Source organism: Mycteria americana, chromosome 2 (assembly GCF_035582795.1).
Source record: "Mycteria americana isolate JAX WOST 10 ecotype Jacksonville Zoo and Gardens chromosome 2, USCA_MyAme_1.0, whole genome shotgun sequence".
Taxonomy (NCBI): domain Eukaryota; kingdom Metazoa; phylum Chordata; class Aves; order Ciconiiformes; family Ciconiidae; genus Mycteria; species Mycteria americana.
The window spans coordinates 140,035,869-140,049,658 of NC_134366.1; the positions used below are offsets into that span (position 1 = coordinate 140,035,869).

A 13,790-nucleotide genomic window follows, 5' to 3' on the forward strand; every position below is an offset into this window, starting at 1 on the left:
CAGTGACCCAACCTGAGCTGACTTTGGTGCCCAATAACTCCACACAACACACCACCTCTCCTGTCCTGAGCAACGACCATAACAGATGGAGCCCAAGTCGCAGACCAAATGAACTCAATGAACATTTGTGGACTTTTTAAAGGGATGGCCCATAGACTAAGGGAATGATATCTGTGTATATGTCAAAGGATGGCAAGGGCGGGGTGGGTAATGAGGATCTATTGGATAGTGTGGGACCTGAGCATGATGTAAACGTTATGGAATAAGAGGTGGAGAATATACTGGTTTTGGCTGGGATGGAGTTAATTTTCTTCAGATCAGCTTGTATGGTGCCATGTTTTTGATCAAAACAGTGCTGTTAGCACACCCATGTTTTAGCTATTGCTGAGCAGTACTTACACAGCATCTTTTCTGCTTCTCACGCTGCCCTGCCAGCGAGTAGGCTGGGAGTGGGCAAGACGTTGGGAGGGGACACAGCCGGGACAGCTGACCCCAACTGACCAAGGGGATATCCCATACCGTATGACATCCTGCTCAGCAATGAAAGCAGGGGAAAAGAAGGAGGAAGGGGGGATGTTCGGAGTGATGGTGTTTTGTCTTCCCAAATAACCGTTACGCGTGATGGAGCCCTCCTTTCCTGGAGATGGCTGAACACCTGCCTGCCCATGGGAAGGAGTGAATGAATCCCTTATTTTGCTTTTCTTGCACATGCAGCTTTTGTCTTTATCTCAACCCATGAGTTTTCTCATTCTTGCCCTTCTGATTCTTTCCCTCATCCCACTAGGGGGCTAGGGGGGAGTGACCAAGCAGCTGCGTGGGGCTTAAGCTGCCCACTGGGGTTAACCCACAACAAAAGTCTGTAGTAATTTGAACATCAGGCAATAGTTTGGTACTTGGTGAAGGTGCAAACTTCACATTAGAAAAAAAAGAAGTATCCAGAAGAGACAGAAATTGAGATAATGAGGACTTTGTCAACCATTTCTACAGGTGTTTATACTCTCTGTGGGTAAGAGACAAACATTGCTGTTGAGATCATTGTACTGGCCGCTGAGCGTGGCATAGTACAAACAGACAGGAAGATAATACCCTTCTGCAAAAGGCCAGATTTCAATACTTGCAGTGATGACAGAGCACAACATCATTCCCCATGTCATTTTACAGAAACTGATGTGACCAATGAGCAGGTACAGTGCTAGTGAACTTGACTACAACACAAGGCACCAGGACAGGAACCAAAAGCCTGATTCCACAGCTTGTTTGGCAGAAGCAGGTATTGATAATCAACGCAGTCACTCTTGAGCTACTTCAAGGGGTTTCATGAATACTTATTTTTAAATATAAATTCCCACTGCCCTTTGAGTCTTAACATTAAAGTGAATCAGCTGACCACAGTTCCCTCTGGGCCTGACTGTACACTACTATTTTAGAACAATTTCACTAATATTTGCAGTCTGGTCAATCCTGCTGGGAAAAGTCTCCAATGCCTGGGGGGTGTGTGTGTGTGTGTGTGTGTGTGGTGTGGTGTGTGTGTGTCTAGATGCACAGTTCTATACATAGAATTATAGGGAAGTTTAACCCCAAATGTGGATGAAGCAATATTTGCTTTAACAGCCTTATTTCAAAAGTATTCTCTAACATTATTCTACAAATATTTTCATTTTTTAACGTCCTAATTTTTCCTGATTTTTGGAGATAAGATCTTCTTCAAAGAAGCATTTCTATAAAAAGCTTGTTGACATAGCTTTCAAATCTGTTTTACATTAATGATGCAAGGAAGCCTGATGTTATAATTTCAAAAGCTTCCTTTAATTATTGTTCAGTTTTTCTAATTTGAAAGAGTGGTGAGACTTTTGTACTCCCTAGAACTAGCCCATTTGCTGGGATTCCAGTCCCAAGCTGACAATGGCCACAAACCTTCCTGCAGCCGACACGTTCAAGGACAGAACAGTACCATCTGGGTTTACATTCTAGTTTTTAGCACTTGCTACACTTTCCCTTATTGGCTTTAGCTGGAGACTTGCTAAAACATACCTTTTGATTCATTCATCTGCAGGGAACTTTGAAAACACACTGACAACTAACAGTATAATTACAGCTATATTCATTATAATAGATTCAGTACATAGAACCCTTCCCCCCAAAGCACAGCAATTTTTTTTTTCTCAAAAGTAATTTGGGGGAATCTGAGGAAAAATCACATCAGCCATTCATGACTCATAAGAGATGGTTTGGTTTTTGTCCAGTTTACCACAGCTCAGCTCCATTTCACCTCTGAATAAATGATCACTTGAACACAATCACCACAAGACGATTAAACTTCTAACTACAACTTCTGTAGTGTAGGCTCAGTAGATAACTACTGAGGAAAAGTGGAGGTGAATGGCATAGTGGGGGGCCATTTTACACAAAGCAGCGAGCCACAAGGCTGAAAGAAGCAAAGAGAAGTTGCTGCTTTCTATCCTGAGAGAGGAATGGAAATGAAAACAACAACAACAAAAATGAAGATTGTCTGTTGTAAAAACTGAGACAGGACATTTGGGATGGGAAGGTAGTCTATAGTCCATCAGAGACCCAGAGACAGGAAATGCCCACTGATTTTCTGGGAAACCACAGAAACTTCATTTTAACGTGCTGCTTCAAAGCCCTCTATTGAAGCTTTCACCTCCATCACAGCACTCTTGTTAGTCTGTTTTCATTTCTTCCCATTGGCCTCCTCAGCAGGGAGATTCCGCTGAGAATGAGATGTGATACTGAGCATTTCTCAGAATGCTTTCACCTTACTTCTACTCACCAGAACAATAAAAAAAGTCTCATAATTCCCTTTACTGTAGCTATCTGAATCTGGAGTCAACGGGGAATGCTTGGGGTTTTTCTCCTGCTTGTTTTTCTCCCTAACCTTGCAATCCGTACCAATGAATTCTTGCAATTTTCAAAGCTAATGCAGAGATCTGTGTTCTGCAAGAGCTCAAAAGACTGGTAAATGTCTTGCTGTAGCTGCCTTCTCCCTCTCATTTATCATGGCTTTTTTTGTGAACGTAACAAGTTTATGGAAGATTTTGAAGCGCAGTCCTGTTGCCCAAATCCGTAACTGGTGTGTCACTCTGTTGCCTTCTGAGATGCAACAATTCGTACCAGTAAATGATCTGGCCTTAGTTTTCCAGTCCTAAATTATACTGAAGATCATCAAAAAGAAATATCCTGGTGTGCTGGCAAAGACAGATGAAACTTCAATTGAAAAAAGTCCTGCTTGCTGTGGGAAGAGAAAAAGATAGACTGAAAAGGGGTAAGATGTCGCTTTTACTGAGGTAAAAACCAGCTTCAGAGGTAAGGAAGAAGAAGGGAAATAGCTAATGTCAGGACTCTCAGGGAGCTCTTGCAAATTAAGTATGCATTTTTCACTGGGTCATGTAATGAACAAGAACTAATGGAAGGAAAGCAGCTTCATTCTTGTGAAGTCCAATGAATTTTAATTTAACTAAGTAAGCAACTTTTCTTAATTGTGACCTGCTTTGGAAAAGAACTTTTGAATTGAAATTGTTATTTCAGCCATCATCAATGAGTTGGCATACTTGGACACAAAATGTTAATGAAGGAAAATAAAGGCAATTGCATCAAATTTCAAGATGCAAAAGTTGTGATGATAATAATTTATATTTCAATTATTTTCTTCAGGCTTGACCCTGAATCCCTCACTCATTCCTTTTGTATTAAAAATTTCCAGTGAACTCAAATCTGATTTTCACAACTGTGTCTAGGAGATTTGCTGGAGAAAGGGTTTCAGGCCCAAACTCTTCATCATTCAAAAGACCAAGAACTCTTTAACTATCATGAACAATGTCAACAAGTTCTGACAGTGAACTTAATATTGGTCAAAGAGAAAGAGATCTCAGGTAAAAGCGGGGTTGGGATTCACAAACCTTCGCACGCTCAGGCGGGATGGATGCGAAGGTCACCCACCGTTAGCAGCCACAGCTAAATCTGAGAGAGACCAGGAAACGCTCACAGCACGGCCTAAGCTATGACCGACGGCTGTTTCACGTACTACGCCGAATCTGAAGAAGGCAGACTTGCCCCTTTTTGCTCTTCCTGTCAGTGACTACATCCTTCAGCGAAAGCGGCGAGCAGACACCGAGGAAAATACCATTATCAATCACACCAGAATGACAACCCACAGCACGCGAGGACATGTCTGCATCAGGCAACAGAGTACAGGGCAGAAGTCTCAAAGGTATGACTGACTTCAGGCAATGAGTTCACAGCATGGGGCAACAGCCCAAATTTGCAAAACACTAGGTAGAGTGCCCAGGCTTACAAGTGAACTGGAAGTCAGGTACCTAACCTGCACAGGTGTTTATGAAAATCCCAAGAAGCATCTACCTTTTCAGATGATTCTACACCTCTAAACGACTTGCTATTAGCAACCATAGTGCCTGTGACAATTCTGAAAATGGTATTTAGGTGCTTTTTAAAGTTTGACCTGCTCCAAGAAATGTGCAATTACATACAGATCAGACCAAAACTATAGCTCTTTCCTTGAAATTCACTGAGGGGTGAATTTCCCTGAAACTTTCCTCACGTACGTATCTCAGTAGCGAGACCCAAGCACTCCTAGACTGGTTTCCAAATCCAACCTCCGACAAAGCAAAACGAGTGTTTGTTTTGTTTAAAGCCACTGTAGGGAAAGGTTTGAGCTCAGTGTCAACTCTCATACAAAGTGTGGAAATTTAGTTTAGGCTCGTCTCTGCCAACAATTCAAAACCACGCACTGAAATGTAGGGGCCACAAGTAAACCTGAATCTAGAGCATCCAGCAGGGCTTCTCCTGTGTGTGCAGTCTCTCAGAAACATATGCCTTCGCTACCGGTTGGGGAAATGAGAAACATTGAGAAATGCGCAACAAGAAAACATTTCAATCTATCAATGTATAAAATGGAACAGTTAACTGCTAAACAAATGGGGGGGGGGGGGGGGGAGATATAAATTGTGTAACCATTGCAATCAAAGGAATACATCATGTAGAAACTATATCCTGTGTGAGGTTTTATTATGTAGCCACTATGGAGAAAAAGTTAAGATCTCCAAGTCCTGCCAACGCAGCAAGCCAAGTATGGCTGCAGACACGCACCGGGACTGACTGTGGGCACTCAATCATGGCTTTTTAAATTTTACGATCTTTGCTTCATGGAAACTCCCAGCAGAATTCCCTACTGGACTACCTGCAACTTGTGTTTTGCCTCAGTAAAAACTGGAGGCTCAAATTATTCGTGTGTAAACAGCTTCTCTAAATGTTTCCATTTAAACAAACTCTCTGAATAATTTACTGCACTTAAACGGTCAGCAAAAATAACTGTAACTTTCCTAATGTAGTTACAAAACAATGGCCAAAATACCACATAGTCATTTAAAAATAACAATTTTACCAAAGCTGAATTTTCCTTTAAACAATCTCCGGGCAAAGTCTGCAAAACAATTAACTGGTAGATCGTATTCATAAATATGAAGCAAGCACTAAACATGCTTTATTCAGAGTTTGTAAAGGCTTGCTTGAAGTATTTGTGTCTAATTATCACTGGTAATTTGAAGCCTGAGCCTTGAAAGTATCCAAGCTAAACACCTGCTTTTAGAATGACACTGAGCTGCTGCTTATCAATTACAAATATCTTTAGAATAATAAGCCATAAACCATAAAAACGTAATTTTTTAGTATTTTTCCATACATTGGTCCCAATAACTCTTAATATTAAGGGCTTACAATAGAACATGGCTGAGATCATATACAAACAGTTTAGAAGAATTTAAACAACCACATTTTAAAGACGTGTCCCCTGCAGCTAAAGACGTTCAAAAAAACCATTCAAATAAGCAAATAACATTTTTTTACATTTACAAATGAAACATCATATGAGTATTTATTGATTTTTTTAAAAATTCAAAAATACATTGTAACAGAACAGAATGTATACGTTCTTCAATGAAAGACAAAACTATGGTTATCATCCGGACCAGAATACAAATACATGCTAACAATTTAAAAATCATTTTGGGTCATTCAGGAAACATGAAACAAGCTAGCTGTTTGCAAATGCAGTAGTTTTCTACTTAGTAAATATGCCTGAGAAAGTTAACCTGTAAAGAAATGGGCTTTTAAACTCTTAAACACAAAGAGCTTTCTAGGCTGAAATGGTGAAGAGACCTGTGATATGCACCTGACAGGCCACTGAGCCATTTCCCACAGAGATTCTGTTCACTGCTCCACCTTGGCTCAGCCACCCAGCAGTGGCAGAGTTTCACATCAATATCAGACTTATTCAAGAGAGGTGTTAAAAAGCATGCTAAGATGATGTAAAACCATCAGTTACATGCACAGCGGATAGATGTTAATAATCGAGATTCTCTACCAAACTCCTTGGATTGTATCAGGGCCAAGTAAAAAGTAGTAGTCTAGCTTACGGATGAAACAGATTATATTTTTTGTTTCAAGGTGAGACCCTTTAAAAACAATTTCTACATAAGCATCTAGAATCAAAGCATGAAAAAAAACCAGGACAAACACAACTAATCATTTTACAGTAACCACATACTGTAGGCAAGTAGGAATCAAAACAGTAACATAAATTGTGCATCGGTTCTATGAAAATAAAGTGTTACTGGTAGACACAAGCAATCTGACAAGATGTGAAAGTGAGCAGTGAAAACTTCACGGGTTGAATTTCTTTTCATCAGAATTAATCTGTTTCTACTGCAAGCAGGTAACAAATGGAACTCAGGAAAACTGAATTCCTATTAGCAGCTTAACTCTACCATGGTGAGGCTTAGGCTTTTACCGTTTCTTCAATTAAGAGACATTCAAACTAATGAATCAAAAATGACATTTTAAAAATGAAGACCAAAAGAAAGCTGAATGTACATTTTAGACAGAAACAGTGTTAGGTCAAATCCACAACTGGTGATATCTGATGTACGCAAATGTAATTTAACTATGCTGCTTATGCCAACAGGACATCTGACACTATTTCTCAAATTCTAGCAGCCTCTTTTAAATCACTTCCAACAACTGCATACTTTGTAAATTACATGGGCTTTGATGAAAAAAACCATTATCAGGCATGCAAAAATTCTAACAGAAACCTCCCATTTCCAGAATTTAGTTACATGATCAAATTACATATGCTAGAACATATGAAACCAACTTTTCAAATGAAACAAATTCACAGCTCTGAAAAGGAAAAAAAAAACCAAAACAAAAACCTACAACAGCAAAAAGAATATTTCTACATAGCTGGTCCTATCCTCCAATGGTGCGACACAGTAAAATGAGCTACTATCCATGTATGTGTGTAATTCTGCATGTAATGGTGATCAGGAAGAGGCTTCCTTTTCCCATCTTCCACGCTGCAGAAATGACTGGGTGTACTACAGAGGCTGTCACTGTCCTACGAAATGTAGGGTATTTGCCATTGCTGGATACAGGTCATCAGTGCTGAAGGACTCATGTGCTGACCCAGCGCAGTACATCTTACATTCTCTAGTATTGACTATGATGTCAAAAACATTCTGCGTTGCTCTGACACCAGGTCTGCTCCTAGGCTGCACCTTCTGATCAAAATGTTGTTCTACAGGTTACAACTAAGAGGTGCAGGGTGGGAAGCAGAGTAACGGCTTTACCGACCCGGCCCAGAAGACAAACGCAAAGTTAAGGTGGTGCGTCAGTACCTCCTGGATCAGAGTCAAAGAGAGAAACCAACGCCAGAGCAGTATGTAAAGCTTCTAATGCCAAGAGGTGAAGATTCTCAAAGAAGTGCAAGTAAAAAGCATAATTTAAGCCTGTAATTATTTAAGGAGAATAAACAAAGGAGAGAAAGATGGCCTGCAGTAAGGTGAATGGAAGGAAGGAACAAAAAAGAGAAGGAGGGGCATGTATATTGGTGCAGGGTTGTATCTCCTGGACCCAGAAACTGCCTTGGACACCAGCTAATTTTACAAGATAAGTTACATGCATGCCCACATTCAAGAGGGCAAGAGTGAAATCTTGATGGCAATGCTATGATTCTGGCTGAAGAGCTTCATTTTCCCCCTCCCATACCTGAAAGCCTTGAATCCTTGCCAAATACTCCAGCTGTTTTGAAGGCTGCACTGCAGAACAAGGGGAAGCAGGAGATATTCCTTTTAGACCTATGGCTTCAGCAGTTGGGGATGTTCCATTCATGAGAAGTTCCCTGGCAATCGTAGCTGTGCTATTTGTTGTAGGAGATATGCTGAAGAAAGAGCTAGAAGTCTGGCTCATTTCTTTGGACGACAAATAGCTTACAGTGGTACCAGGGGCTGATTTGTTGCGGCTTGCTTCCATCTCTTGATAAACATCAGGAGAGAGATGGAGTATTCCCTTTGGTGCTGAAAGTAAAAGCAAAGATCATTCTCATTACTGTAGAATGGGTTTGACACGTAGACTATTTCATTAACATACTTTGCAGTGGAAAACAAAGTAAGCATTTAAAAGCAGTATCTTTTTTTCACAGTAACTGTAACTGAAATTGCGTAATTTATTTAGAAACAAAGCAGATCTGAAGTGCCCCTCTTCTTCCTCTTCTCCCACTCTTTTTAAGGTACAAACCTGGACTTTAAAACTGTGGCTAGCACAGAATACACAACATGAACAAATAAGGTTTGGAGAATCTACAAACCACGAGGAACAGCTGCCTTTTCAAAATAGTAGCACGATCGTTATTTCACTACAATCTTCTGCCTCCTACCTGATACAATAATTTAGGCTGTTATTTCACAAATAATTTAAACCAGCCTACGTCAGCACTGTCACCACCAGGAGCAGTTATTTTCTCTCCCACCTACAGCTGCTGTTCGTACTCTCCAGCTGCCCTACTACTTGTGCCAGCACCAGCACCTGTAGGACCATGCAGCGGTGCTCATGAGAGTGAGATGTTGGAGGCAAAAGAAGGGCAGGACAGCTTCTGGAGGTAGCAGCACTGCCTCAAGTGCTGGCTTAAAGTGTTTGCTGAATTACAACAGCAGCCTATGCTTAAATAACCTTAAATTGCCCTGCAGCCACATCGTTACTGTGCTAATGACTCTTATGTGACTAACTGCTCTTCCACGAAGAGGAATTTATTTATTTATTTAGCTGCATATATGGCATCCTATAGTTTGCAAATAGCTACCTGCCTTGGACAACATTTATACTGAACAAGGAAAGCATGTATGTGTCATCGTTAATATCAACAGGAGGTAGGGTAAACATTAAAAGGATCTAAATTTATTTATGTGAATTACTTTTAAATATTTCCAGTGACATGTAAATTAGGGATAATTTGCCTACATTCCAAAATTTTTAATATATTTTTAGAAAACATCTCAACCCTAAACCTGCTTGAAAACAGGAGTACATACTTGATCAGTTTTGCTGATATTCCTGTGCATGGAAACGTGCAGAATTAAGGCTGAAGTTTTCTAGTTTTCATATACAATGAAGCATTTGTTGGAAACATGAATACCCAGTTTGCTGATATAAGAGGAAAACCTCTTTCTCACTATTAATTAATTGAAAAATGAGCTTGAAATATGTAATTTCATATTAATAGCATACTTTAATCTTCTAGCATATATCTGAAAATAACATGGGTGAACCTGAGCCATATGGCATTTCATTCTAGGGATGATAAACCTGTTTGTTAACTGATTTAGTAATCCCAAGAGAAATCAAAGGGTTCAATGCTTAATTCATTTGCAGCACATATTAAATTCATCTCAGAATGTAGAATAAATTCAAAGAAGAGAAGAAAATTAATTTCCAGTTACCTAGAAAGGATTCCTCTAAACCTAGTAGTGCAAGTAGTATTTTTAAATAAAATTTCTACCACAAGAAGACTCAAAAAATATTACCAGTAATTAATATCCTCATTTTCCACTAATGGCGAAAATCGAACTTCCTCACTGCTGACTCAGCAAACTGCTTACAGGTGAATCCTTTAATCAATTTACTCACACATTTGGCTTTTAAATTAATATTGCTTTCAGAAAGCTTATACCATTCATAAAGACATATCTGTTATTCACCTGGTTGCTCTCCCCCTCTACCTTTATGGGGCTTGGGACTCTGGGTGGACCCTGAACTCTAACTTTAAAGGTATTTTACCTAGTCTTAAAACTGGCTCCAAAGCCAGTGGATCCAGTGCTGAACTCTGGAGCTACGCACAAATTCAAGACAATGCTACTAGGAAAGATGGAGGAGAGGGTCCCTAAAATTTCTTTTTCCACATTTAGGACAATTTAGAATATAATCTTATAGATATCTATAACCTTATAGATAACAACAACTGTGTAAACACACATAATTTTATAGTGCATAATCACTGTATGATAGAGTGACTCTATACACTTTTTCTGAGGCTATAATCTCCAAGGCCTATCACTGCTCATATTTTTAAATACAAGAGATAACATGAATGAAAATTAAAATAGATAATACAGATATTGATGGCTGACATTAGGTTACAAAACCAAACAGCAACAATAATAGTGAGTGGCAGGTGTTTACCACCTCCTAAGACCTGCCCACTGTAAATCTGATTTCCTACAAATATTTGAGAAACAGAAATGAAAATTGAACAAAAGGTAAAACAATAAACTTCTTTAGAAATAATATGATATTAGCCCTCCCCAAATCAATTTTAGAAAAACATAGTACAACGTTAACTTAAAAAGAGTTTAAAGAAGTTTAAAACCAAGTCCAGTGCTGCAGATGTCTGTTCCATTGATGTAATATTACTTAAAACAAACATTTTACATGCTTTCTCAGCCATTTCACTGTTTTTACATGATCCACCCAAATATCTAACTGCTGTCTGGAACAATGGTTTGGAATACTTCCAGATTACTAAGCTTTCTAAATGTTAAAATAACTAATATGCAGCATATGATGAATAAAAAGATATTGAACAGAGTATAGCAAATGCTCCTAAAGTACTGACTTTACTTTAATGGTGATGTTAAATTAATAATAGTACTTTTACACTTATGCAACACCTTTCTGCTAAAGACTTCAAAGTGCTTTATAAGCAATAATTAATTTAAATCATACATTGGCTCTGAGAGGCAGATATTATATTACCATCATTGATTATCTCTGGAAACAAAGTAATGTAATATTCCAGACATTACATTAATATAGTTGCAAGCTATTAACTTTTTATATCCAGGGCCTATGTTTCATGAAGGTTCTTACAAACTTGTTTTAAAAAGCCAATAAAAACTTGGTCTCTTTGAAAACTTCTATCAAGCATATATTAATTGTAATTCATTATCTATTTTTAGTATATTATTGAGGATTTTTTAAATATCATTCCTCACTGTTGTCTGCTTACTTCAACTCTGTTGAATTGTAGAAGAGTGGATGTTTATAACAGTTTCTTTACAGTAGTGAAGATGTTATCACAAGACAAAGAGTATGACATCAAGAGGAGTAAGTGTAAGAACAAAAGAACTCTTCAGATATTATCTTAATTAGTCTTCAAACAAGCAATTTAATAAAAGACATGGGAGAAAGAAATGCTATCCTCTAACACCTTTTCATGGAGAACATCTCAAGGTGAATACTTTCATATTTTTGTTAGTCTTTCAGCTAAAAAAAAATTTGGATTTTTGTGTCTCCTAAATATTTATCCCATACTAACTTCACCATACTCCAAACATAGCATCATAATTATTAGGAGTCACAGGATCTATAATACTACCATTTATAGTAGTACCAACACCAGCACTACCAACAACATTGCACCTTCTGCTGGGCATAACTTAGAGGTACGTTCGTGAAACATGTTAAAATAATTTCCATTTATATTATTTAAACCTGTGGGCAAATGTGCTATGAAAACATGCAGGCTAGCTATGCAATGTAATCACTAACATTTGAAAAACATGTCTTATTCATCCTTGGCAGTAATTGTTAGCAGTCTCTCACAATCTTCTGAAGTCTCCGAAAACCCCACATCTCTCTTACCTAAGAATAAATTTCTTGATCATCCATTGTCTACTTTTGCTGTCACATACTAGACAACTGCAAGAGAGTTTAGACTCCAAGACAAATTTATGATTAAGATACAAAATGGCCCAGCTATCCTTCACAAGCCTTCCCCTTGAAGTGTAATCTCAGTGCTTTGATTCCACGTCTTTTCATAGCAGCAGTAGTAGTAGAGGCAGTCTCCAAAAACCTGTTGGAGTGGTGTTATTTTTATCCGTAACCCTTTCTCCATAGGGCCCCCGTGGGAAGACAGGGTGCCCTTGGCTGGGAAGACAGGAGGACCTTTCTACAAAAGGGTCCCCCACTGTCTGCACCTTCACTCTTCTGGAGTTCACAGAAAACAAAACTAACCATCGGAGGGACTTTCTGCATGGGGAAGGGGGTGAGGAAGGAGAACGACTGACAATATCACCAAATGAGCCTCAATGTAATGATTCAGCAAAAATGGAATTTGCTGATACAAGGACGGTGAAAAGTTACCCCACAGCAGCGGGCTACTAAGTTAAGAAAAGTTCACAGTGATGACAGTGTTGCACGCACTCTCACAGGTATTAGTGTCTATACTGGTACCACTGATGTCCCATATTCAATTTTCTACTTCTGTCAGGAAGACCAGAAAACATGAAAAGCTGAGATTTTGATTTTATCATTCAACTCCAAAAGATGACCTACAGAATCAGGCTTGTATGGTCAATACACATATATATATCAGTGCTAATTTTCTCTGTTTCCGACATGACCAGCACTGTGGGGATACTCTTCCTCTGCCTTCACTCAGTGACTTCTCCTGGTTCAAGGTCACTCATTGACTTTTCATGTTTCAAGGACACTTGGTCTAAACCACAACTTTATTCTTTCTCGGAGAGCCACAACTTTCTCCCTGGGCTCTCACTTGTCCTACAGGAAAGCTATACTTGTTGGTGCGTCAGAAGCAGTGTCAGCTGGTGTATGACTTCCCCTGACACCCCTGAAGAGCACTTGCTCTTCCCTGCACTACAAGCAGTGATACGGGGCACCAGCACGAAGGAGTACTTTCATGTCTTGAGTAATGATGCAAAGTAAGCCATGATATAATTCTGTATATGACATGCTTATACGTTAAGTTTAACACCCTGGTATTTGAAATAACCCATCACTGAATGAAAAAAAGATTGTTCATAAACAGATAATCAGTATTATCGAAACTGAATAAAATACTCAATACATAATAATCAAAAAGCTTTCTTTCAGATTATGCGACCTGCATTCACATTGAATAAAGCTGCCTTATATTGTGCTGCTTAAAATACATGGCAAAATCTTGTAGTAAGGCATTAAGCAGGAAAAGCTAGACCCAGATCTAATCCTGACTTCACTATTATGTAAGTTAAAATGGACAAAACCTTAAGAGGCATGGAGGACTTTCACATGAACAGTTCCCCATAGAACTGGCAGGTTTTCAACATGCTCTAGTATATGGCCCATTACAAATCCACTGAGAGCAAAAAAGAGAATTTACAAACCCAAATAATTATTTCAATAACAAGACTGAAAAATGTAAATATTATCATAAAAAGAAATTATCATTTTATACTCCACTCACTGTAAATGTAAAAGCCCATTTATATACTAGAATATTTTCAAATTTTATTTTATTACCTCAGTAGGAACTCAGAAAACGTCAGTCAAACAACTGGATAGGCAAATAGTATGGCCATTATGTTCTCAGTAATAGTCTACACACAATCTTGGCTTGAAATACCAAGATGCAATCATTACCT

The 13,790-nt window shown here is 38.7% G+C and overlaps 1 protein-coding gene across 5 annotated transcripts in view; it reads right to left on the minus strand.

The window, feature by feature from the left end:
• STAU2 (staufen double-stranded RNA binding protein 2) overlaps positions 1-13,790 on the minus strand; it is a 175,402-nt gene that overhangs the window by 75,085 nt on the left and 86,527 nt on the right. For all 5 annotated transcript variants that reach the window (XM_075494819.1, XM_075494820.1, XM_075494815.1 and 2 more), the window contains one exon: positions 8,083-8,390. In XM_075494819.1, the coding sequence (XP_075350934.1) occupies positions 8,083-8,390 (308 nt within the window). The remainder of the gene's footprint in view (positions 1-8,082; positions 8,391-13,790) is intronic.